Below are 26,500 nucleotides of genomic sequence, written 5' to 3'. Positions count from 1 at the left end.
CCTGGCCTTGACCGCCTCATTTTCACCATCGCTGCCCAGTCCCTGCACATGTCTATCCCCCACTGAGAAGACCTTAAAGCTCTCCGCTTCTATCTCAAAAAAGAATTACCCGGTTCCCCTTCCACCATCACCCTCCTCTGTTTAGAAGAACTGGTCCCAACCCTCAACAATTATTCCTTCAGCTCCTCCCACTTCCTCCAGACTCCAGGGTTAGCCATGGGAACCTGCAGGGGCCCCAGCTATGCCTGCCTTTTCGTTGGCTACGTAGAACAGTCCACGTTCCAAGCCGTCCCTGGTAACACTCCCCAACTTCTACTATGGTACATGGACACCTGCACTGGTGCTGCTTCATGCACCCATGCATAGCTCACCAATTTTATCACCTTTGCCTCCATGTTCCACCCTGCTCGTAAGTTCACTTTGTCTATTTCTGACACCTCCCTCCACTTTCTCAGGATCTCTGTCTCCATCTCTGGAGACAAACTGTCGACTGACGCCTTTTCTAAACCTACCAAGTCCCACGGTTACTTTGACTATGCTACTTCCTACCCAGTCTCCAATAAGAATGCTATTCCCTTTTCCCAGGTCCTTCATCTCTGTTCCCAGGATGCAGCTTTCCTTTCCAGAATGGAGTTTCCCTTCCTCCACCAGTGAAGCTGCCCTCACACACACCTCCTTATTTCCCAAATATATGCACTCACCCCATCTTCCTACCACCTTAACGGTGATGGAGTTCCTCTTGTTCTTACCTACCATCCAACACATCATTCTCCGAAACTTCCGCCATATCCAAAGGGATCCTACCACTAAGTGTATCTTTACCTCTCCCCCTCTCTCTGCTTTCCACAAGGATTACTCTGTCCGTGATTCCCTTCTCACTAATCTCCCTCCCGGCACTAATCCTCGCAAGTGGCCAAAGTGCTGCACCAACCCATTTACCTCCATCCTCACCTCCATTCACGGCCCCGAACAGTCCTTCCAGAGGCAACACCTCACCTGCAAATCTACTGGGGTTGTCTATTGTGCCCAATGCTCCCGACATGGCCTATTTTACATTGGTGACACCTGCTGTAAATTGGGGGACCGATTCATTAAGCACCTCCGCTCCATCTGCCACAAGTGAAACTTCCCAGTGGCCAAACATTTTAATTTCCATTCCTGTCCTGACATGTCAGTCCAAGGCCTCCTCTTGTGCCAAGATGAGGCCATCCTCAGGATGGAGGAGCAACACCTTATATTACATCTGGGTAGCCTCCAACCTGATGGCATGAATATTGATCTCTCCTTCTGGTAAACAAATGCCCCCCCCCCATCCATTCCCTACTCTAGCCTCTTCCCTCTTCTCACCTGCCTATCACCTCCCCCTGGGTCCCCTCCTAATTCACAGTGACTTCCTCCCAACCCTAAGATCTGAATGGTCTTTTAGCCATAGTATTCGAGAACCTCCAGCTGAATACAGGAGCTAGTATTCCTTTGATCTATCTTTATTGTTAGAAGTTTAAACTGTACTCTATGATTCTGCAAGTTGTCTGAAATGATAAGGCCATTATCTGGAGCATAATGGAATTGTGTAATATAGAGACAATTGAAACTTTAGTCATGAGTTTCCTAAACATCATTAACTTTCCATAAAAGTTTAACTTTGCTTGTCAACACATCCAAAATTGAATTGCAGGTTTTCTTTATGCAATAAATTTGAAATTTATACTGCTACAATCTGAATATAGTGTGGTCAGCAGCCGATGAAGAGAGAATAAATGTTGGCCAATAATCTGACAGCAAGGATTGCAGATAATAAATTAAAAATTTTAATTTTTTCTGCATTTACAGAACTGGAAGAGCAGATGAAGGACAGAAATAGAAAACTGAAAGAGAACTCAGATTATTTGTCCAAATTAGAAGAAAATGTGACAAGTATTAAAGAGTTTATTGAGGAGAAGATCATCTTCTACAATAACTGTCTACCATAATCAAGCAGTAGTGCACCTTTTTATTGTCAGTTTCTCTTCGTAACTTTTAAAATTTAAGCCTTCTCAAAATTTTGAGTAAAATTCTTTAAATATAACAAGATGAGATTTCATGAGAATGGGCTTATATTCTGTTCTCTGCAACTGAATCACAAAAGCACCATAAAATTATTCTACACAAATCATTGTGCATTGACTCTTTGATTGTCAACTCTGAACTTGTAACAAGTGGAAGTTGAAGAAAGCTGAAACTAAATAAAAGATTGCACACCTACAATAAATACATATTAACGAGGCTCTTGTCAACAAATGTATTTTTACTTAACCAAATCTTTTTCTTTGCTTTATTCCTTGCAACTATTGCTCCCCCAAGGTACAAAACCGAACAATGAATGTTCTCCAAGATACTAACAGTTAACTATTTAACTTCAACAGATAGGCAGAAGCCCCAGACAGCAAAGTACCCAGCTTCTTTTGTTTTGCTAAAATTGTTCATCAGGAAAACTCTTGGAAAAGTTTTTGTCCCGAGCTTTTCTCCATTTTGTCATGGAAGTGCAGTGCAGATAAATCGGAGTATACTGTGTGGTATAACCAGACATATTGTTGTTCCAAATTCTGTTCTTTACTTTGGGAATGGCTATCTTCAATAATGGATGCTCTGTGCTTATCATATTACTTGCACTTTTTGAAAACTCACAAATTGGACATGAATCCTAACCCTTCATATCAGCCTCTTGATTCCTCTCGTCATACCTTTCAGCAACCACTTCGACATTTTTCAAGTTACAGCAATGTTCAGTCCCTGTGAACAGATCACAGCCTGAACAATTCGCAGGTCAAAAATGAGGCTGCAAACCAAGTCCCCACCTGGCAGAACATGGCTCGGGCCACCACAAGCTGCTGGCAAATCCATCCCGAACACTTGTTTGCATGTATGGACTTTACATAAGCTGGGCGTTCATAAACTGGAGAGGACCATGAGATTTTGTTACATTGATAAGGTTGGCACTTGCATCAATACTGTCAGGTCTGAGTAGTGAACCAATGGGTTTACATGCTTGTCTGTAGTTAAATGACAATCTTTGGACTCAGAGAAAAAGGTACAAATGTTTTCACTCGAGGCTAGTGAGGTCCCAATGCAGAAAACTGCATTCCACAGCAACCTTGCCAAAACACTAAAGATATCATCATGTCACTGCAGGTGGCAGACTTCAGTCAGAATATCCTTTCTGGAACACACAGTAGACGCCTCATAAGACCTTAAGATATAGGAGCAGAATTAGGCCATCTGGCCCATTGAGTTTGCTCCCCCATTTCATCATAACTGATCCAATTTTCCTCACACCCAATCTCCTGCCCTCTCCCTGTATCCCTTCATGCCCTCCCTGACCAATCAAGAATCTATCAACCTCTGCCTTAAATATACATAAAGATTTGACCTCCACAGCTGCCTGTGACAAAAAATTCCACAGATTCAACACCCTCAGACAAAAGAAATTCCTCATCTCTGTTCTAAAAAGATGCCCCTCTATTCTGATGCTGTGTCCTCTCCTACCATAGGAAGTATCCTCTCCACATCCATGCCTTTCTCCATTCAAAAGGACTCAATGAGGTCGCCTCTCATTCTTCTAAATTCTAGTGAATTCAGGCCCAGGGCCATCAAACGATCTTCATATGACAAGCCATTGGATGAGCCTCCTTTGAACCATTTAGAAAATAGTCAAACTTTCACTTCTTCTACCAAAGTGCATGACCATACACTTTGCAACACTGTATTCCATCTGTCATTCCGTTGCCCATTCTCCTAATCTGTCTAAGTCCTTCTATAGCCTCTTTAATTTCTCAAAGCTACCTGCCCCTCCACCTATCTTCATATCATCTGCAAACTTTGCAACAAAGGCATTAATTCCATCATCCAAATCTTTGACATATAATGAAAAAAGAATCAGTCCTACCACGGACCCCTGTGGAACACCACTAGTCACCAACAGCCAACCAGAAAAGGTTTCCTTTAACTCTTTGACTCTTGCCAATCAGCCACTGCTTTATCCATGCTAGAATCTTTCCCGTAATACCATGGGCTCAAAACTCATTAAGCAGCCTCATGTGTGGCACCTAGGCAAAGACTTTCTGAAAACCCAAGTACGCAACATTAACTGATTCTTCTTTGACTATCCTGCTTGTTATTTCTTCAAAGAATTCCAACAGATTTTTAGGAAGATTTTCCCTTGAGGAAACCATGCTGACTACGACCTATTTAATCATGTACCTCCAAGTACCCTGAGACATCACCCTTAATAATCAACTCCAACATCTTCCCATACATTGAAGTCAGACTAACTGGCCCATGGTTTCTTTTCTTCTGCTGCTCTCCCTTCTTGAAGAGTGGAGTGACATTTGCAATTTTCCAGTCTTCTGGAAACATTCAAGAATCTAATGGTTCTTGAAAGATCATTATTAATGTCTTCACAATCTCTTCAGCCACCTCTTTTAAAACTCTGGGGTGTACACCATCTGGTCCAGGTGACTTACCAACCTTCAGACCTTTCAGTTTCCTAAGAACCTTCTCTCTAGTAATGGCAATTTCTCACACTTCATGACCCCTTACACCTGGAAATTCCACCATCCCCTGTTACTGACTCTCCAGCACCATTTTCCAGCAGTCCAACATCCACTCTCACTTCTCTTTTACACTTTGTGTACCTGAAGAAACTTTTGGTATCCTCTTTAATATTATTGGCTAGTTTACATTAATATTCTATCTTTACCTTGTAAATGACTTTTTAGTTGCCTTCTGTTGGTATTAAAAGATTCCCACTAGTTTTTGCTCTATTATATGCCCTTTCTTTGGCTTTTATGTTGGCTTTGACTTCTCTTGTTAGCCACAGTTGTGACATCCTACCTTTAGAATACTTCTTCCTCTTTGGGATGTATATTTCCTGTGCCTTCCAAATTACTTTCAGAAATTCAAGACATTGCTGCTCTGCCATCATCCCTGCCAGTGTTCTTTTCCAATCAATTCTAGCCAACTCCTCTCTCATGCCTCTGTAATTTTCTTTACTCCGCTGTAATACTGATACATCTAACTTTAGCTTCTCTTCCTGAAATTTCAGGGTGAATTCGATCATATTATGAATACTTGCCCAAAAGGGTTCTTTCATCTTGAGCTCTCTAATCAGTTCTGGTTCATTCACCCAATCCAGAATAGCTGATCCTCTTGTGGGCTCAACCACGAGCTGCTCTAGAAAACCATCTCATAAGCATTCTAGAAATTCCATCTCTTGGAATCCAGCACCAATCTGATTTTCCAAATCTACTTGCATATTGGAGACCCCATAACTATCGTAACATTGCCTTTTTGGCATGCATTTTCTACCTCCCATTGTAATTTGTAGACCATATCCTCACTACTGTTTGGGGTCTGTATATAACACCCATCAGGGTCTTTTTACCCTTGCAGTTCCTTAGCTTTATCCACAATGATTCAATGCTTTCCAACCCTATGTACCTCTTTTTAATTATTTCATTTCATTTTTACCAACACAGCAAAGCCACCCCCTCTGCCTTCCTGTCTGTCCTTTTGATACAATGTGTATCCTTGGACATTAAGCTTCCAGCTATAATATTCTTTCAGCCAAAATTCTGTGGTGCCCACATCATACTCGCCAATCTTCAAGTGTGCTACAAGTTCATCTACCTTATTCCATATTCTGCGCACATTCAAATACAACACCCTCAGTCCTGTATTCACCCTTTTTGATTTTGTCTACCTTTTACATTGCAACTCATCCTTCTGACTGCAATTTTGCCCTGTCAACAGACTCTCCTCACTGCACATTGCCTCTGTAAACCAGCTACCTCATCTTCAGCACTATCATCTGCCTTTCCTATGATACTTCTTGCATTGAAATATATGCTCAGGACACTAGTTGCACCATCCTCAACCTGTTGATTCCTAACTTTGTGGTCTTACAAACATTTGCCTCCACAACCTCTCCACTAACTGTTCTGGCACTCTGGTCCCATCCCCCTACAACTCTAGTTTAACCCCCAATGTACAGCATTAACAAACCTTCCTGCTAGGATATTAGTTCCCCTCCAGTACAAATGCAAACCATTCCTTCTGTACAGGTCCCAGCTTCCCTGGAAGAGAGCCTAATGATCCCAAAATCTTATGCCCTCCCTCCTACACTAACTCCTTAGCCAGTTAATAAAATATAATCTTCCTAGTTCTAGCCTCACTGGCACATGGCACAGGTAGCAATCCTGAGATCACAATCCTGGAGGTCCTGCCCTTTAACTTAGCACCTAACTCCCTGAACTCCCTATGCAGAACCTCATCACTTGTCCTACCCACGTCATTGGTACACAACTTCTGGCTGTTCACCCTCCCTCTTAGGAATGCTGAGGACTCAGTCTGAGATATCCCAGACCCTGGCACCCAGGAAGGAACATTACCATCCAGGAATCTCATTCTCACTCACAGAATCTCCTGTCCGTTCCCCTAAATAACGAACCCCCTATCATCACAGTGTGCCGCTTCTCTCCCTTCCCTTCTGAGTCACAGAGGCAGACTCAGTGCCAGAGACTTGACCATTGTGACTTTCCCCTGTTAGGTCACCCCCCCCCCCCACAACCGACCGTATCCAAAGTGATATACCTGTTGTTAAGGGGGATAGCCGCAGGGGGGTACTCTGCACTGGCTCCTTAACCATTTTCCTCTTCCTGACTGTCACCCAGTTTCCTGTGCCCTGCACCTTGGGTGTAACTACCTCTCTATATGTCCTTTCTATCTGAATGATCCAGAGTTCATCCAGTTCCAGCCCCAACTCCTTAACGCAGATTGTTAGAAGCTGCAGCCAGATGCACTTCTTGTAGTTGTAGTTGTCAGGGACACCGGAGGTCTCCCTGCCTTCCCACATCCTGCAAGAGGAGCATTCATCTATCCTGCCTGGCATCTCTACTATCCTAGCAAAGCAGGTTACCACTCTGACTATGTCCATTCAGAGGGCAACCGCCATGTTTGCCCCCACCTTCCCTTAATTTGCTCTTGCTAATTAATCCCAAACACAGATTGGCCACTGGTCAAAGCTCTTTTCCGCTGTAGAGGTCTGCTGCTGCCCCTTGCACTTGGGCAGTGGACCTGATTGAAATCCCCTCCCCTGAAAACTTCCAATGTCCAGATTGGCTATTAGTCAAAGCTTTTTGCTTTGTGTTCAGAAAGGTGTTTCCAGGGAACACCCTGGACAGGAATGTCCTTCTGCTGCAAGGTCCTCTCACTCTTCTCATCAGGCAGTTCTCCTTCACAGTCTGACCATCATACAGTCTCCTTGCTATGCTCCACCCCATGGGGGTGGCCTCCTCATCTGAGATCTACCACTATTTCTAGCAGCATTGAAATGAACAAAACACACACCACACAATTTAGGCACTGAGTTCAAAATTCAAAGTAATTTTTAATATCAGAGTACGTACCACATACAACCCTGAAATTCATTTTCCTGCAGGTATACTCAGCAAATCTATTCAATAGTCACTAAAACAGGATCAATGAAAGATCAACCAGTGTGCAGAAGACAACAAACTGCAAATGCAAGTATAAGTAAATAGCAATAAATAATGAGAATATGAAATAACAAGATAAAGAGCCCTTAAAATGAGATTATTGTTTGTGGGAACATCTCAATGGATGGGCAAGTGAGTGTAGTTATCCCCTTTTGTTCAAGAGCCTGATGGACAACAGCAAACATTTGTAAATTTGCAGCAATGACTGGAAAAAAAATTACCTTCAACTAATTACTGGCAATTGATAAACCTTTTAAAAAAAATAGTGGAGTTCTTGCAAACTGTTAACATTTGTATAGTTCAAAGTTAACAGGCTGTCAGATGGAATTTCATGCTTTAGAACTGCAGACCTAACATCTAAGCACCCTTAGATGCAGATCTGCCTTTCATGTGTTTTTCCAAGTCTCCCTCTGATGAGTTCTATGTTAATACTTTGTGTAGCAAACCCTGAGCATCATTTCAGATTCATTCTGCAATCATAACATCCAAAACAGAAGTGCTATTGATTTCACCAAGTATCTATTGATGTGTCTGGTCCTTTTCAGCTTACCCCCCTCAACCATTCCTGAATGGTGAGTGCTGCGTATTTTTTCTCCTTATTTATTAGTCGGGAATAAACCCAATCAACAATGTTCTACCTTTATACAGACATAAACCTAATGGTTCCCTAATCTCTGGAGAGGTGGAGGATGAGAGGAAACCTGACAGAAGTTTATGAGAGTCATAGATAGATAGCCAGTATCCTTTCTTCCAGATTTGAAATGCCTAATAATAGAGGGCATGAATAAAGTGAAATGGGTTAAGTTCAAAAGAGATATTGTTGAACAAGGGTTTTACACAGAGGTTGGTGGATGCCTGTGTTAGGCATATTCTGGAGTTATGGCATATTACAAATATCAATTTCAACAGCAGCCAGTCTTCAGACCTGAATGTGGATTGTAATGCAGCTCTAAACAATGGTCTTCCTGGAGCTGCATTTGGGTTTTTTTGCAAACAAAGAAACACCCATTTGACCTCAGATACCTGAACAAGCATGAGTGCAGCCCAGAGTGGGAATTAACATTCATTTTGGGCATCTGGAGTGCGAGTGTGAAGATGAAGATGTCTGAAAATGATATGTAATTCAAAGGAAGCATTTGCCTGGAATGTGCTGCCAGGGAGTGGAGGCAAATACCATGAAAGCATTTTAAAAGCTTGTAGATATGCACACAAATGCTCAGAGGACATTGGGATATGGACATTGTGTAGGCAGAGGGATTAGTTATTAATTTAATTAATTCAACACAACAGTGCGGGCTGAAGGAGGTTTTCCTGTGCTGTACTGATCCTTTTTCAGTTCTATTCATCTTCCAGTTTTGATGACACTTTAGGATCATGTTCAAATGTATGTATTTCAAATTAAATGCCTGAGGTTCATGTATTTTTTTAAATTTGTACAGGTAATGTGACTGCCATCTCCGGTATTTACTGTTCCCCGCTGATTTGGAGAGGAGGACTACTGTCAACCACATTCTGGAGTCACATTCAGGCAAAATCAGCTAAAGATGATAGGTCTCCTTCCCTGAAGAATTCTGATGAAAATCAGAAACTACAGTTACTGTAATTGAGACCAGCTTTTGAAAATCTGAAAATCATTTAATTATTTGAATTTACATTCTCCAGTTGCTCTCATGGGAATCAAACATTTTTTTCTGGATCAATGGTCCATAACTGGTTGCTAGATCAGCCCAGTGGTACTTACTTTGTGCTGCTGCAACCTGTGTGCAAATTCAATAAAGAGGAAATTCTAGAGGGACCATAAGCAAGTGTCAATGTTAAATACAGCAGTTTATTCTCATCACGATGTAGGCATGAAAATTATCTTCTATGTGAAAATCGGATTCCTATCCAGCAATAAGTACCTCAAAGAAAGATGGAAAGAGGTGCAGGGCAACAATGTTAACTGCAGATTTGCTTGGCTTGATTTTACACACAACTCAATGCAGCCACACACAAAGATGGCCATCATGAAAAGGTCAATGTTGGAGACCCAAAGTGGTGTGTATCCCACAAGTCAAGATGTTCACTTCTCTAGGGAATAGAGGAAACAGTATGTCAAATATTGCCCTCATCCTGACGGCTGCCTTTCTGTGCAGCTACAGCAAACTGTATACAGAATCAAAGTACGCAAATGCCAAGCGATTTGATTGAGGTCTGCAGCCATCGACACAGTGCTGCACTGATTGGCTCAGTGACCGTGGACTCACTTTTGGGGACACAACAGTTTGATGTCTAATGCTTCGTGTGTTATTTGTTCGCTTTTTTTTGTCTGCCTGATTTGTTCTTTTTCTCGCACCTCTGGTGGTCTTCTTGAATGGGAGTTTTCTTTAGATGGGTGCCACGGTGCTTCTTTGTTTTGTGATCGTGCTGAGTTCCTGCCTGTCCACTACGTTGTGAAAGATGGGCCTGAACTCATCCTACATAATGTTACATTCAGTTGGACCTGGCCTCACTACCAGTCCTTAAGAGAAAACTTTCTGCTGAAAAACACCTTTGACGACAATCCATCAGGCCGTGGTGAACACAGAACTTCCTGCAGGTCCTCTAGGAAGGACATGATGGATCAACTGCTGCTGCAAACATCATCAGCTCAGAGAAAGCCACACTCTACTTTGCCTGAGACTGGTCTTTCAGTGTGAGGAGATGTCCATAAGCGAATGCTGCCACCTGGCGATAGTCATGTGTTCAGAAGATTAGTGCAGCCAGAAACTTCAAAACTTCCTAGGTACATTACTGAATGAGGAAGCAAAAGTGGTTTTCATATACTGTACATAAACTGTGTTGGCTTATTAAGAATGCATTAAGTTAAAAGTAAAGAAAGACTATGGCCACAGACGTGGCTCATGTGTTCCTCAGCACCTGGGGTGATTGGTTTGATACTTCCTCAGCCCCCAGTTCATATTACACCTATGGGCTGCGATGGCCCAGAACTTTGGTATTAGGCTACATCACAGCACAGCACATCACCCACAGTCCAATGGGGCCTAGGCAAGCAGTTTCACCGCTCCTTAAAGGCTGCATTGAGGATTTCTCTGACAGCTGAGTGTTGGCATGATCATCTCCCATGGGTCCTGCTAGGGCTTAGAACTGCTCCAAAAGAGGACCTGCAGTTGTCTGAGTAGGTATGCGGACAGCTGTTACGAGTGCCAGCTGATTTTATTTCTGATACCACAACAGCCAGGTCAGCCTCTCAACAGTGTTCCAGACTTCTCAGTAAATTCAATTCCTTTGCACCTGTTCCTACCTCCTATCATGGCAAACAGCACCCTTGGGTTCCTGCTGACCTGCATTTCACCTTATTCATTTTCAACCACCATGATGCACACCAACATCCCCTTATGCCCCCTTATGATGGCCCATTCCACATTCTGAAATGGAGAGAAAAGACTTTTATCATAGATAGGAGAGGTAAACCTGAATGTATTTAGGTACATCGCCTTAAACCAGCCCACCAAAGTTTGGGGGATTCCGCTACTATGCCCCTGCTGTTACAACATGACCATGAGTGTGTCAACACACCTCTGGATAAGCCAGAGGCACACGTTGTTCCTCCACCTATGGAATATGGGACTTGAGCTATGCCTCTCATCTGATCTCTGGAGAGGCTCTCAATGCCAGTTTTAGTGAATCCTGGTGGAATCACTTTAAGAAGCTGATCAGGTGTGATGATGTAATGGCACAAAGTTTTTTTTAACCACACTTTGTGTCTTAAGCTTGGAAGACAATAAAGGTGCTGTTGTGGTTTCTCTTATACTTAAAATGCCTCTGCTGTTTTATTTGCATACACCTACATGGGTTTTAGGTCTATATTGGTTCTGCCAAGTATTGTGGGCAAGAAATGGTGGTGCTAGAACGTGTGATGTTACCTGTCCCGTGAGTTTCTCGTGAGCATGATGTAATTGTCTCCTGATAGTGGGGTGACATGATGTCACGTGATGGCATGTTCCAGCCAGTATAAAAGGGGAGACCGTAGTTTGTTGCATAGTTGTTTTGTTGGGGAGTCACAGTCGGTGGTTACGTAATCGTAGAAGAAGAGAGAGAGTGAAGATTTACCAGCTTCGTACGAACCCAAAGAATTGGGTAGAAATCAAAGGCATTCTGTGTGTCTCGAAGTGATTGATGTGGATTGTGGCACACACCTTTGGTTAACCCCTGCATGGTCTCGGATATTGTGTGGTGACCACCTCCAGTGAAAGGACAGTTACTTTGAGAAATCTTATCTTTGGGGATCTCTTCGGAAAAGGCATTTCTCGGCTGGGATCTGCGTCAACAGTTTTGACTTTTTTTTCAAGACTTGCTCATCGCTGGTTTGGGAGGTCTCACTTACTTTATGAATCATATGGACTTATTATGCTAACACTTTAAGACTAGGCTTGAGTAAGATCTATTAAGAATTGTCTCTAAGTTCGACTGTTTGATAACGATAGACGCATAACACAGTTAACTTCCATTTAAGTTAGTCGTTTGTTTACTTTTTGATGTTTTTGAGTAGGTTAATTAATTTTGTTCTTTATTTATAAAAACCCGACTCAATTTCATATCTGTTGTTGCTGGTGCATAACAGTGACAACACTTGCAGGCTGCCCCTAGCACACCCTCGGGTGTGTTGGTTGTTAATACAATGTGCTTCACTGTATTTTCCAATCTTGAATCTTGAGTCAATAGGTGCATGCCTCTCTAAAGGCTGTTTCATACAGCAATAATTATGTAATTAAAACCTTTAAACATGATTACTAATTTGCCATTAAAGCAAAGTAATTTTATTTAAAATATTTTTAAATTATTTACATTGTGAATATATACAACCATAATTGTCCTTGCTGGAACAATGCAAATGGGTAGTGTCTTTTTTAAGCCATGCTGTGCTTCCATGTAAATGTAACTTTTCTACATATTTAGAAGGAATGTTGCATCCATCATATGCAGATGTCTGATCCAGAAGTCTGTCATTCCAGCCACAAGAGGGCAGTATACCTTTGGCGTTTTTGCCTTGAATTTATATCACAGTGTCATGATTTGGTGAAGAACAAATTTCACCAAAACCACTGTCACCGTGGGAGTAAACTTTAGCCTCACACTTAAGGTCCAGCTGCAATTTGCAGAACAACTTTGTAAATTTTCAAGCTGTGCCTGCACTGTACATCACAGGGACATCCCACCCCACCATTGGTAGTATTAACAGGAGGCACGACCTCAAGAAGGCAACATTGATGGTCAAAGATCCCCACCATACGCACCATGTCATTTTCTCAAACTTCCAGTAATGCCCCCCACCACCCCTCTCCTTCGCCATTTCCCATCCCCTCTTCCCTCTCTTATTTCTTTGCCCACCCATCACCTCCATCTAATGCTCCTTCCCTTTTCTGTTCTTCCAGGGCATTCTGTCTCTTTTACCATTTACTTCCCAACTCGTTACTTCATCCTCTCCTCTTTAGGTTTCACTTATCACCTTGAGTTTTACTCTCCCCTCCCGCCACCTCAATCTATTCCTCAGCTTTTTTTCTCCAGTCCTGCAGAAGGGTTTCAGCCCAAAATGTCAACTGGACTCTTTTCCATGGATGCTGCCTGGCCTGCTGAATTCCTCCAGCATTTGTGTGTGTTGCTTGGATTTCCAGCATCTGCAGATTTTCTCTTCCATGTCATCTTCTTGCAGCTACCATTGAGCAGGAGATATAGAAGCCTGTAGACCCACGCCACCAGGTTCAAGAACAGCTTCGATTCCTGAACCAACCAGTATAACCCTTATCACTATAGTTTAGCAACACTATTACTACTATTTATTCCCTCCTTAGATACTGCCTCATGTTAAAGCGTTTTGGGGGTTAGGACATTTAGCGAATATTGACTTTGGAGACAAACCTTCAGATCTGAATATGGATTCAGATCCACATAGATTAAATTTAAAATTCAGCTCAGAACAAGAAAATGCAGACCAGACAGACCAGGAAATGGGCAGTTAACTGATTGTCTGCATATGTATGGATGGGTACAACAGTAATTACCAGACATTTGAAGCTGTCACATGCAACTCAAAAGAAGCATATTGAGGGCATTGTAACTATAGAAATTGTCCTGTTACCTTTGCTCTTTAACATATAAAAATGTGCTGTAATGTTGAATCAAAGTCTCTTGGTCGTTTAAATAATTAATTACAGGTTATATGTAAACATATGTTAATTGCATACTTCATCACACTACCACTTGCTACACGTGCACCTCGCTTAAAGTAAACTTGAAGTTAGATCTGCATTTTAGACTCCCATATCTTCCTTTAATTTAGTTTAATGCTTAGAAGTTACAAAACATAACAATTTGGAAGCTTGAATTTAAGTAATGGTGTACTGATAATCATCCTCCTCTCTCACAAGTGTTTAGAGTCAGACTGTTATAATTACTTTGAGTGAGGGCAGCCAACCTCTGAAAATTTATTTCTCATCCCCGTACCAAATGAAGAGCACAGGCATGGTTGGTAGTGTTAAGTGGCATGTAACATACATTTTGATACCACTGCTGCATAAATGGTGGGTGCACTGCAGTCTTGTGAATGTGAAGTGCATTGACTGAGGGCAGGGCTATGCATAGGAATTTAAATCTGACTGCTTTTGAAGAGGGATTTAAATAGACATATTACACATGTACGCTCCTGCCGGCTTGTTCTTAAATTTTTTGATGACTTTTAGCTTGACCCATCTCACTTCCATCCCAATCTACAACAGTGACTGAGGATATGGTTTCCATAACAAGCAACCTGATGTATGCAGAATCTTTCAAAATTCAAGATTGTTTACTTTGTTTCATCAGTACGGAACGAAATGATTGTTACTCCAGATACAACGCAGCATTAAAAAATACAATAAGCATAAAGAACACAATAAATACATAAGATAAGCTTACATACTGTACATAGATTGATTGTATGTACCTAAAGTGATGCTACGTACAGGAGTATTTGTAAATTAGGTGACTCTGACAGGAAATGATAAAATAGTGGTGGGTTGGTTAATGAGTAGTGGTGTCAATCTACCTGATGGCTTGGAGGAAATAACTGTTTTTGAGTCTAGTGATCCTGGTATGAATACTGCGTAGCCTCTTCCCTGATAGGAGTGAGAGAGACAGTCCATAAGCAAGATGGGTGGGATCCTTCATAATACTGCTAGTCTTCTTCCAGCGCCTTTCTGCATCTGTCCTTGATGGTGTGTGGGCTGGTGCCGGTTGGGCAGTTCTCATTATGTGTTATAGAGCTTTCGGATATGCGGTGGTGATACCATCTCAAAATTGTCTTTCTCTCTCACAAATGCGACCTGACCCGCTGAGTAGTTCTGGCTTGTTCTGCAGTAGTTTGGTTTTTCACGGGAAGGACTACAAAGATGATGGCTTACCATAGCTTCCTGATTCTGGGAAAAGAGCAATGCTCCCGGATAAAGCAGAGTGATCCGCTACATTGGAAACACGCGAAAGCCCAAGGGCATTGTTAAGCATTATGGACTCTGAATTGCGTGCTCATAGATAGGAGCTGAAATACACATTACTGAGACATACATATTAACCATAAAACATAGAAAGCTATTGAGTGGAGTGTGCAAATGACATAACTATGGAAAACATTAGCAAAAATACAGTACTTCCATTGTTATTCTGCCCACATGGAAATTTAAAGAAATGGAATATTCAAACATTACCTCTAGGCATATTTCAGGGCAACACACTCTCGTTTATATTCTTTACCCTGCTTTCTTTTCCCTTACATTCTGCCACCCTCCCTCACAAATGCTCAGAAGATTGAAATCATTGTCTTCTGTTACAGTACCATCTTTGTTCCCTCATCATCCCATTGCCCCTGTCTGAACACACTATTCATGTCCCCCAGATCTTACTTGTGAACGATTCTACAGCATTCTCAGTATTAAAGTCGCTCTTCTATCATAACAACATCCACTGTTCCTGCTCTGTCCACTATTCACTGCTAAACACCTATATCTTTGTCATTTTCAAAGTCAGTCACTCTAATGGTTTCCTTGGTGGTCCTTTATCCTTGATATTGCGTAACACATTAAAAAATTTTCTTACCTTACATTAATTTGCCTTTAGCCCAGTATGATTGCTTTGCCATTGCTATGACTTATGTTGCCTCCTGGTCTCTGAATAGAATAGAATAGAATAGAACTTTATTGTCATTGCTCAAGACAATAAGATTGTGGTACTACTCCAATCCATGCAAAACAGATATTTACAATGCATATGGTACGGCTTCATTTTTTTTTAAAAATCCCCATATTTACATGCTCCAATTGACTTTGATAGACCACAGCACTCAAAGGCCATTGGTAAACTGGGGTGTAGCATTATACAGCTGCACAACAATCCATGGGAAGAGGCTGTTTTTCAGCTTACTGTCTTGGCTAAGATGTTTCTGTATCTCCTCCCGGATGGCAGGAGATTGAACAGACTATGTCCGGAATGGGATGGGACTTCAATGATGTTATGAACACGCCACAATTCATTGAGAGTTGTAGATTGTCTCCAGGTCCGGCAGTTGAGTCCAGGTGAAAGCCTATTTTAAACATTGCAAAGTCTAAAGTAGGCTCTTCTTTATCTGGGTAATCCCTACAACCCATGCCTCTCTTCCCAAATAACATCTGTCCAATTTAAGCCTTCCTTGCCTTCACCCTGTACGGTAGTAGTCATAGTCTTATCCTCAAAACCTACCCCCTATAAATGTCTAATTAAAGCTCATATCACTGGCCAGAACTTCAGTCATCCCTATCACTCTCTCCTTCTTTAGCTTTTCATCGACTTTACCCAAGTTCTTGTGAAATGCAAAAAGATAACTTTCATGGCATTTATATGATGGGTATAAATAGCAGGCAGTTGTTGATCCCAGGGGATCATGGGTTTGTGCCTCTGGTGGACTGTGTCCTCTCCAGGGTGCAAGCCTGGATGGGAAGATTTGAAGAACTAGATGTTGCCCATGCAGCGGGCTCCCCCTCTCCATGTCACTTATGTAGTCCAAGGGAAGGGCAAGCACTGTTATAGCTTGGCACCAGTGTCATCACAGAGGCTGCCAGAGTGAAGTTTTAAACAACATCAAACTGCCTTAAGCACCCTGGCTCCGATTTCTTCCTTGGGGTTTACTCCCAAAGTCTTTCTCATGGGTGGGTATGTCCGCAAGGCAGCCAAGATTTAAAATCAGAGTTTTCCTTCTAGGCGGGCTGCGGTCCAAGGCTGACGGACCCCACCTGCCCGAAGCAATGGGTTATGAGGCAGTGGTCCACCTTTGCCCCTTCTCTTGTCAGTAGAAACAGTTCCGCTGGACCTAGTAGCTAAGCCACACATAAAGGCCTCTGTTAGAGGCTGTTGGAGACACATGCCTGGAGCACTTTATAGGTATTGGGAGCTTATCCCCACTACTACCCCCAGCTATGACAACCTTAAGAACCGCTGGGTATGTAAGTCTCTGCAATGTAATTGAACTTAAGCTTCAAATGCCACTTGATAGTTTTCTGTTTTAGTTTTTTTTCAGTTTTCTTGTGTTTCAGTACATATCTTCTGAACAAAATAGGTTCACTTCAAAAAACAACCTGTTAGAAATATAAAATAATGGGAGACTACAAGGCACAGGGATTTCAGTGCAAAAGTTTTTACAAAGCAAGAAGTCTGCCTACATTGTGCTGCCTCCAGTTGGCTCCCTGCTGAGGCATGCAGCCAATAACAATCATGCATTTGAGTGGACAATGTGGAACTGGCATCCTACCTCCTCCACTGCACGACTGCTGGCACTGCTTCACAAGCAGCGAGTTTAACTTGTAGTATCAAATAAATCGCCCTTGTTCTATTTACTTGGAAACTGCAATCATGTGCGTAACATGACAGGAAGTATAACTAAATGAGCTAAGGATCAAAAAGTTGTGAAGCTGATATGTAAACATTAGCATAGGGGTGTTTTTGTTAAATGCAATAAGGATTTTTGATCTCGTAATTACCTGAGGGAATGTTGCAGGAGTGAGAAAATGTGCAAGTGTCTTTTGTAAAGTGGCCTTTCTACGCGTAAAAACAATAGGCGTCCACACTATGCGTTTTCGAAAATATCTCTATCCACACTGAAACGGAGATTTCGGCGAATCTCCTCCTCCTGCACATGCGCAGGATTCATCTTCCGAAAACAAGTGACATGTTTGGTGTCGAATCTCACCGTAAAAGTGCGCGTTTGTGTAGTTACAGACTAGAAAAACTTAAAACGACAGACAGCTGTTGGCTTTCGCACAGGAGAACTTAAAAGTTAAAAAAAAACAAATACTGGAGCATACAGCAGCAACCAACAGGGAGTTCACGGACAGATTGACCCGGCTGACGACGAACATTGAAAAACTGACTAACTCTGTTGCATTGATAAAGCACCTTGTTAAATGTATAAAACATGTCTGCATCAGCGTTATCTTGTATTTCCATAAAATGTTACATTAGGCTGTTACACATCTATTGTCAGAGAAGTACTTGCATACATAGGTAAACCACCTTCATACGAGCAAGGACAGAAAATAGGGCAAAGTGAGTACAGTATACTTATTTATTCAGTCAAAGTATTTGGTGAGTACATTTCTAACTCTTCTGGCTTCAGTCTCATTGCCATCTGTTCTGAAGTAGTTAGGTTGCGTTCAAGAAAACAATGAAATAGTGCGCTGCCGTCTGACAGCGTTTTCAAAAGTTTCCGGTTACCCCATCCACACTGATCTGCCTGAACAGCATTTTCAAAAATATCCAACCTGGAAAGCGTTTCTGAAAAGCTCCGGTTTCGGGGGACGAAAATGCCGTTTTAGTGTTCATTTTAGTGTAAAAGTGAAGAGAAAAAGCTTCGGTTATGGATTTATCTGGTGTAGTGTGGATGTAGCCTCAATCAATTGACCCTTTGTTATTTACAAAGGTTACAAGCAAAGACAATCCAGACCAAACCTACTATGGTCGTTATTCTGGCAGAGGCAAATGGATATGAGGAGTTGGTTACGATAAAATGAAGTTTGCAGAAAATCAGGATGGAAATGGGCTCTGAATCTAGCATTGGGAAAACATAAACATACTAATGAAGGTCAGGAGTGGGCCACTTAACCACTTGAGCCTCTCCACTTTTTAATCAGAACATGGCTGATTATAACCAGAAATACAGACTGGACACTACTGGAATGTGGTCAAGCCAATTCCACACAAGGGCATCAGATTGGTAACTGAGAGGGATTTAAATTAAATTTGGGTAATTTCCCAATACATTTGAGAAAATTCTCAACAGTCAACGAATCATGCAAGAACAGCTGGTAGCTTTGTCCTAAAAGAGAAGCTCCGATACTCGTGACAAGCTTCACAGATAACTCAGTACCTTTGTTAAGTTTTTTTCTCAGTACTTAACGTAATAAAGTTCATCTTAATGTGAAACTTAAGTCTGTAACGTTAAGTCAACAAGAATCCACACACCACACTTAATGAAGACCCACTGTGGTTGTGCAACTCACACAAAATGCTGGAGGAACTCAGCAGGCCAGGCAGCATCTAGGAAAGAAGTACAGTCAGCCCAAAACATTGACTGTACTTTTTTCCATAGATGCTGCCTGGCCTGCTGAGTTCCTCCAGCATTTTGTGTGTGTTGCCTGGATTTCCAGCATCTGCAGATGTTAGCTTGCGATCTCCATTGTGGCCATGGCAGGTTCTGTCTGACAGGCATCTGGGAGCTCAGGCTGACCTGGAAGACAATGGAGTGATACAAACGAGTGATAACATGCTCGACTATTCTCAGGCTCAGCACCAGGGCTTAATGTGGAGATGCAAAGGCAGAGAGATTTCCTGCAACTGCAGGAGCCAGGAAGTTCTCCAACCACAAAGTGCAAAGGCTGTGGGAGGATAACGTCATGGCTGCCAAACTCCAGGATCAAGTCCCGTGGGCCTGAATGCAGTTCTGAAAACTCTTCAATGACTCAATAATTCGAAGTCCACAAGTCATCAGCAAATGTGCATTCATTTAAAACACCAACAGCTGCAGCCCACACAAAATGCTGGGGAAACTCAGCAGCTCAGGAAACATCTACGAAGCAAATGGTCTACTACTGTCATGGGCACGGCCCAAACCACCACACTTCCAACGCTCACCAATCAACGATCTCTAACATTCATAAGCTTCACACAATGCACCCTGCTCAGTCATGAAAGAGACACAAGAAACGGCAGATGCTGGAATCTGAAGTAAGAGCGATCCAGAACTTCACAAGTGTTCCAGGTATGAGCAACAGAAGGCCAACAAGTCAACGTAAAAGGTGATTCTGTGTGACGTTTGAGACACAATCAGATGCATGGCAGCTGTGGCAGAGGCTGCATGCCACTGCTTCCTATGAGGGGAGACCTAACAGCATAAATGGTTGCTTTCTTTTTACTGTTTGTGTTCATGTTGTCTTTCCTCTTCCTCTGCGCATTGGGTGCTGGTCTTTTTTTAATTGAGTTCTTTCAGGTTTCTTGCTTTGTAGCTGTCTTGAGACAAATTTCAAGGTTGTATAATTTATACATACCTTGATAATATATGTACTTTGAGCTTTGAAGCTTCCCTCCTGATGAGCGCCGCACATTTTCAAAGGGAGAGTAACACTACACCTGTGTGAATCCACGTTCAGTTACCGTGTAATCTCTGTCTCAGAGGGGCAGAACATCCTTCAAGAGGGCAAAACCACCCCCCCCCACTCAACAAGGCCCCAGACCCAAAAGTGTACCTTACCCAAAGGAAATTACAGTATCACAGTAGCATTATGTGCACAGATATACTAATATACAAGTACTAGAAGAGAAGTAAGAAAGAATAAAAAATAAGTTACCACAAGCAGTCTAACAGTAGGGGGTCATCACTTTCCCTGCTATAGGTTGACTTATTATAGAGCCTAATGGCCAAGGGTAAGATTGACTTCATATAGCGCTCTTTGGAACAGCGCAGTTGTCTTCGTCTTTTACTATAAGTGCTCCTCTGTGCAGCCAAGGTGGCCCGCAGAGGGGAGGAAACATTGTCCAGAATTGCCAAGATTTTCCGTAGGGTCCTTTGTTTTACCACAGTCTCCAGAGTGTCAAGTTTGACTCCTATATCAGAGCCAGCCTTTCTAATCATTATCACCTGTGCTAATGCCATTGCCCCAGCACACCACTGCATAGAAGATTGTACTGGTGACAACAGACTGGTAGAACATGTGAAGGAGAGGCCTGCATACTCCAAAGTATCTCAGGCTCCTCAGGAAGTAAAGGTACTCTGGCCCTTCTTGTACACAGCCTCAGTGATGATGCTCCACTCAATTCTGTCATCCAGGTACAACTGGATCCTTGATTTCATCAAGAGACCTGTCAGTAGAGGTTAGTCATAAACTGTACTGACAGCACCTCTTTCACCTCAGATGGTTGAAAAAGTTTGGTATGGGCCCCCAAATCCTAAGAACTTTCTATAGGAGCACAATTGAGAGCATCCTGACTGGCTGCGTCACTGCCTGGTATGGGAACTGTACTTCCCTCAATTGCAGGACTCTGCAGAGAGTGGTGCCGACAGCCCAGCACATCTGTAGATGTAAACTTCCTACTATTCAGGACACTTACAAAGACAGGTGAATAAAAATGGCCCGAAGGACCATTGGGGACCCAAGTCACCCCAACCACAAACTGTTCCAGCTGCTATCATCCAGGAAACGGTACTGCAGCATAAAAATCAGGACTAACAGGCTCCGGAATGGCTTCTTCCACAAGGCCATCAGACTGATTAATTCATGCTGATACAATTGTATTTCTATGTTATATTGACTGTCCTGTTGTATATACTATTTATTATAAATTACTATAAATTGCACATTGCACATTTAGATGGAGACGTAAGATAAAGATTTTTCCTCCTCATGTATATGAAGGATGTAAGTAAGAAAGTCAATTCAATTTAATTCAATTCAATTTGGTAGGAATAAAGGCATAGACATCTCCTCCTTAATGACGATCAACACTGGCACATCTCAAGGATTTGTGCTTAGCCCACTGCTCTACTCTCTCTTCACTCATGACTGTATGGCTCAAGCACAGCTCAAACACCATCTATAAATTCACAGATGATACCACTGTCATTGGTAAAATAGATAGCAATTAGGAGGCATACAGGAGTAAGACAGATTAGGTGGTTAAGTGGTGTTATAGCTTCTAACTCATATTCAGCACCAGCCACACCAAGGAATTCATTGTTGACTTCAGGATGTCAGTAATCATTGAGAGGTCAGCAGTTATAAGCTCCTGGGCATCAGCATCTATCCAGGGCCCAACATTTGATGCAATCACAAAGAAAGCACACCAGCAGCTCTACTTCATTAGATGTTTGTGGAGATTTGGCAAGTCATCAAAGACTTTTGCAAACTTCCATAGATGTATGGTGAAGAACATTCAAACTGGTTGTTTCACAGCCTGGTATTGAGGTCCCAATGCACAGGGTCATAGGAGGGTGTCTCCATCATGGACTTGGCTCTCCCCACTATTAAGTACGTCCTCAAGAGACGGTGGCTCAAGAAAGCAGCATCCATCACCAAGGACCCCCACCATCTGGGACATGACCCACTTTCAATGATTCAGAAACAGCTCCTTCCCCTCTGCCATCAGATTTCTGAACAAACACATAAACAGCATGTCATTACTCCTTTTCGTCTGCACCAATTAATTACTTTGCAATTTATGGTAATTTTATGTCTTTGCATTGTATTGCTGCTGCAAGACAATAAATTTAACCTCTTATAATTCAGTGATAATAAACCTAATTCTGATTCTGTTGTCAAACCAAACAGCACAATTTCTTTCTGTGATATTCTGCTTTTCCTGCCTAATCCATCAGTTTGCTGGGTCAGAAGTGAAAGTAATATTTCTTGCTTTAAGTACAGCAATATCCGCGTGGCCCGGTCATTTAAAGATCTCTCATTTTCTAATCATGTTAATGAATCTACTCCGGTCACTCTCTACTTCCTAGGAAATAGCAGGGGGACAATGTATCACATTGGTGTGGAAGAGACTAGATGGTCCAAGGATTCTTTCCAATTGGCTATTATTAATACCTTCACAGTTAACTTTCTATTCATGATGTCACACAACTGTGAAAAATACAGGCCTTCACATTTGGCTGAGAGCTGGAGACCTACATTCCATGAAGATTAATGCTGTGAACTGTATTATGCCTAAACGAACAATTAATATTACCAAGTGCTGCATCTCTGAGTTTGCACAGGGTAATACTAAATTTTGGTTTAGTCACAGTCAGGGCCTGTCCTGGGCCCAACACATAAGTGCACTTATGAAGAAAGCACAGCAGTGCCTCTACTTCCTTAGAAGCTGGAAGATTTGGTATGACATCTAAAACTGGCAAACTTCGAGAGATATGTAGTCGAGATTGTACTGACGGGCTGCATCACAGCCTGGTATGGAAACGCCAATGCCCTTGAATGGAAAATTCTACAGGAAGTAGTGGATACGGCCCAGACCATCACGGGTAAAGTCCTCCACACTATTAAGCACATCTACATGAATCGCTGCCACAAGGGAGCGGCATCCATCATCAGGGATCCCAGTCACCCAGAACAAGCTCTCTTTTCACTGATGCCATTAGTAAGAAGGTACAGGAGCCTCATTATTCACACCACCAGGAACAGTTCAGAACTACCCCCTCAACCATCAGGCTCCTGAAGCAAAGGGAACAACTTCATTTGCTCCATTATTGAAATGTTCCTACAACCAATGAGCTCACTTTCAAGAACACTTCATCTCATGTTCTTGATATTTATTTCTTATTCATTTATGATTATTACTTATTTATTTTTGTATTTGCGGTTTGTTGTCTTTTGCAAACTGGTTGAACGCCCAAGTTAGTGCAGTCTTACATTGATTCTGTGATGGTTATTATTCTATGGATTTATGGAGTATGCCCACAAGAAAATGAATCTCAGGATTGTATATAGCACATTTACAAAGATAGGTGTGTAAAAAGGACACAAAGGATCATTGGAGACCCAAAACACCCAACCACAAACGGTTCCAGCTGCTACCATCTGGGAAATGGTACCGCAGCATAAACGTCAAGACCAACAGGGTCCGGAGCAGCTTCCTCTACCAGTCCATCAGACTGATTAATTCATGCTAACACTTCTGTTTTTCTATGTTATATTGACTATCCTCTTATACATAATATTTATTAAAAATTACTATAATTGCATATTGCACATTTGAATGGACGTAACAAAGATTTTTACTCTTCATGTATTTGAAGGCTGTAAGTAATAGTCAATTCAATTCATATATGTCATTTGATAATAAATTTACTTTGAACTTTGAAGTTTTTATTGTCACCTGTAGAAATTTTGTATCTTTGTATTGTATTATGTGGAATGCTCTGCCCCAGAAGGCCAAGTCTCTGGATGCATTTAAGAGAGAGTTAAATAGAGCTCTTATAGATAGCGGGGTCAAGGGATATGGGGAGAGGGCAGGAACGGGGTACTGATTGTGTATGAGCAGCCATGATCGCAGTGAATGGCGGTGCTGGCTAGATGGGCCAAATGGCCTACTCCTGCACCTACTGTCTATTGTCTTGTTGCCACAGAACAACAAATTTCATGTCCTGTAAGACAACAATAATAAACCTGATTCTCATTTTGATTAAGAGGAACTCAATGGAGCGAGCAATTGCGAGGAAAGGAGTTGTCATGTTTTGGGTTGAGAGCCTATATCAGGACTCAATGACGTGGGACTTCAACAGAAGAGTCGGCAGTTTCTTTCCTTCCATAGATGCTGCTCGACCTGCTGAGTTCCTCCAGCACTTCACTTATTTATCACTTGCAAGGTGCATATTCACCAGCATTCTCACTTTCTCTTGCAAACAAATTGATTAACCACAAGCAGGAGAAAAGCGGGGTGAGTGGAAGCATCAACTCAAGTTCTGCAAGGAGCCATTATTTGCAAAAGTTGAAGATCGGAACAGTCATATCTGAATCCATGTCTCTAACCATAGAAGACGGCAGCAACTTCATATCTAATTATCCTACTCACATCTTGCTTTACTTGTTAATTGAGATGCAGTGTGGAGCAAACCCCTCTGGCCCTTTGAGCCTCATCACCCAGATACCCCGATTTAACCCTAGCCTAATCATGGGACCATTTACATTGACCAACTAACCTACCAAACAGTACGTCTTTGGACTGTGGGAGGAAACTGGAGCAACACTAAAGAAAACACATTCAGTCATGGGGAGAATGTACAGACAGTGTTGGGAATTGAACCTGGATCACTGGTACTATAAAGTGTTATGCTAAACATTACACCCTTCTAATTTACAAGCTGTAGAGTGTACATATGTTCATCATTAACTTTCCTTTATCCTGACCCACTGTTTCTATTCACCACACCCAGATCTCTTATCTTTCTTCTTTCAAAGATGTGTAATAAGGTGCTTGCCCAGACCTTGGCAGATCAAAATCAATGAAGTCAAAGAGATGGCTTCTAATCACCAGTTCACATGTTGACACTGCGAGTCATTCAGAGCCGAGTTTGAAAATGCTGGTGGAACACAGCAGGCCAGGCAATATCTATAGGGAGAAGCACTGTCGACATTTCGGGCTGAGACCCTTTGTCAGGACTAACTGAAAGGAGAGATACTTAGAGATTTGAAAGTAGTGGGGGGAGGGGGAAACGCAAAATGATAGGAGAAAACCGGAGGGGATGGGATGAAGCTAAGAGCTGGAAAGGTGATTGGCGAAAGTGATACAGAGCTGGCGAAGGGGAAGGATCATGGGACGGGAGGCTTCAGGAGAAAGAAAGGGGGGGAGCACCAGAGGGAGATGGAGAACAGGCAGGGTGATGGGCAAAGAGAGGGAAAAAAAACAAACAACTAAATATGTCAGGGATGGGGTAAGAAGGGGATGAGGGGCATTAACGGAAGTTAGAGAAGTCAATGTTCATGCCATCAGGTTGGAGGCTACCCAGCCGGTATATAAGGTGTTGTTCCTCCAACCTGAGTGTGGCTTCATCTTGACAGTAGAGGAGGCCATGGATAGACATATCAGAATGGGAATGGGACGTGGAATTAAAATGTGTGGCCACTGGGAGATCCTGGTTTCTCTGGTGGACCGAGCATAGTATAAATAGTATCAGTTGTGTTCAAAAAGCAGTGACATTGTTACTGATAGTTGACGAAAAATAAGCAGTGAGACAATTCAGAATTGTTTTGCTCACTACAGTTTCAAGCAACCAGGCTTCAAGATGACAGAAATAGCCGAGAGTAAAAATGGAATGATTTCACTACTTCAACTACTTCTAAGAAACTACAAAGAATTTAAAGGTATTAACAATCATCTTGAGTGTTATATTGAGATTTGGAGGATGCAATTATCTTTCTTTTTCAATATTTTTATTAATTTCTTACATAAAAGAATACAGAGTACAGTAGGATTACAATTACAATATATTGGAATCACAAATATAGTCTCATTACCCTAAAACCATATAAATTAAATTTAAACATAACACAGAAAAAAGATAATTTTATTATACCAAAAACTCTAAACCCACTACCAGAAAAAAACAGCTGTTTGGTTTAAAAAAAAGAAAAGGAAAAAGTCCTTAACATTTAGTAAAACTTATTATTAGCCAACATCTGTGCTTAATAGCAAATCAAAGATTTTGAAAATAATTCAAAAAAGTTCCCCAGAAAGTTAAAGAATCTTGTCTAGGTTCAGAAATTGAACAGCGAAACTTCTCTAAATTTAAGCAAGACATAACATCATTTAACCAATGAGTGTGAGTAGGCGGAGTGGCATCCTTCCACTTAAGCAACAATGCCCTCCTGGCTATAAGAGAAATAAAAGCCAAAATGTGCAAATCATGTGATTTCAAAATAATATAATTTCCTCCAACA

At 41.9% G+C, this 26,500-nt stretch overlaps 1 protein-coding gene and 1 long non-coding RNA gene across 2 annotated transcripts in view; one reads left to right on the top strand and one right to left on the bottom strand.

The window, feature by feature from the left end:
* Positions 1 to 2,127, top strand: part of LOC132403813 (laminin subunit beta-4-like) — a 147,256-nt gene extending 145,129 nt beyond the window's left edge. Inside the window, exon 34 of the mRNA XM_059987531.1 lies at positions 1,831 to 2,127. Within this exon, the coding sequence (XP_059843514.1) occupies positions 1,831 to 1,970 (140 nt within the window). The 3' untranslated portion in view covers positions 1,971 to 2,127. The remainder of the gene's footprint in view (positions 1 to 1,830) is intronic.
* The window catches only part of LOC132403815 (uncharacterized), a 152,809-nt gene that overhangs the window by 104,632 nt on the left and 21,677 nt on the right, over positions 1 to 26,500 (bottom strand). The window contains exon 2 of the long non-coding RNA XR_009515349.1: positions 15,639 to 15,709. This is a non-coding gene — a long non-coding RNA (uncharacterized LOC132403815). The remainder of the gene's footprint in view (positions 1 to 15,638; positions 15,710 to 26,500) is intronic.

Source organism: Hypanus sabinus, chromosome 13, assembly GCF_030144855.1.
Source record: "Hypanus sabinus isolate sHypSab1 chromosome 13, sHypSab1.hap1, whole genome shotgun sequence".
Lineage (NCBI taxonomy): Eukaryota > Metazoa > Chordata > Chondrichthyes > Myliobatiformes > Dasyatidae > Hypanus > Hypanus sabinus.
Note: the sequence above shows the minus strand (reverse complement) of the source record. Positions and strands in the feature narration are given on the sequence as shown.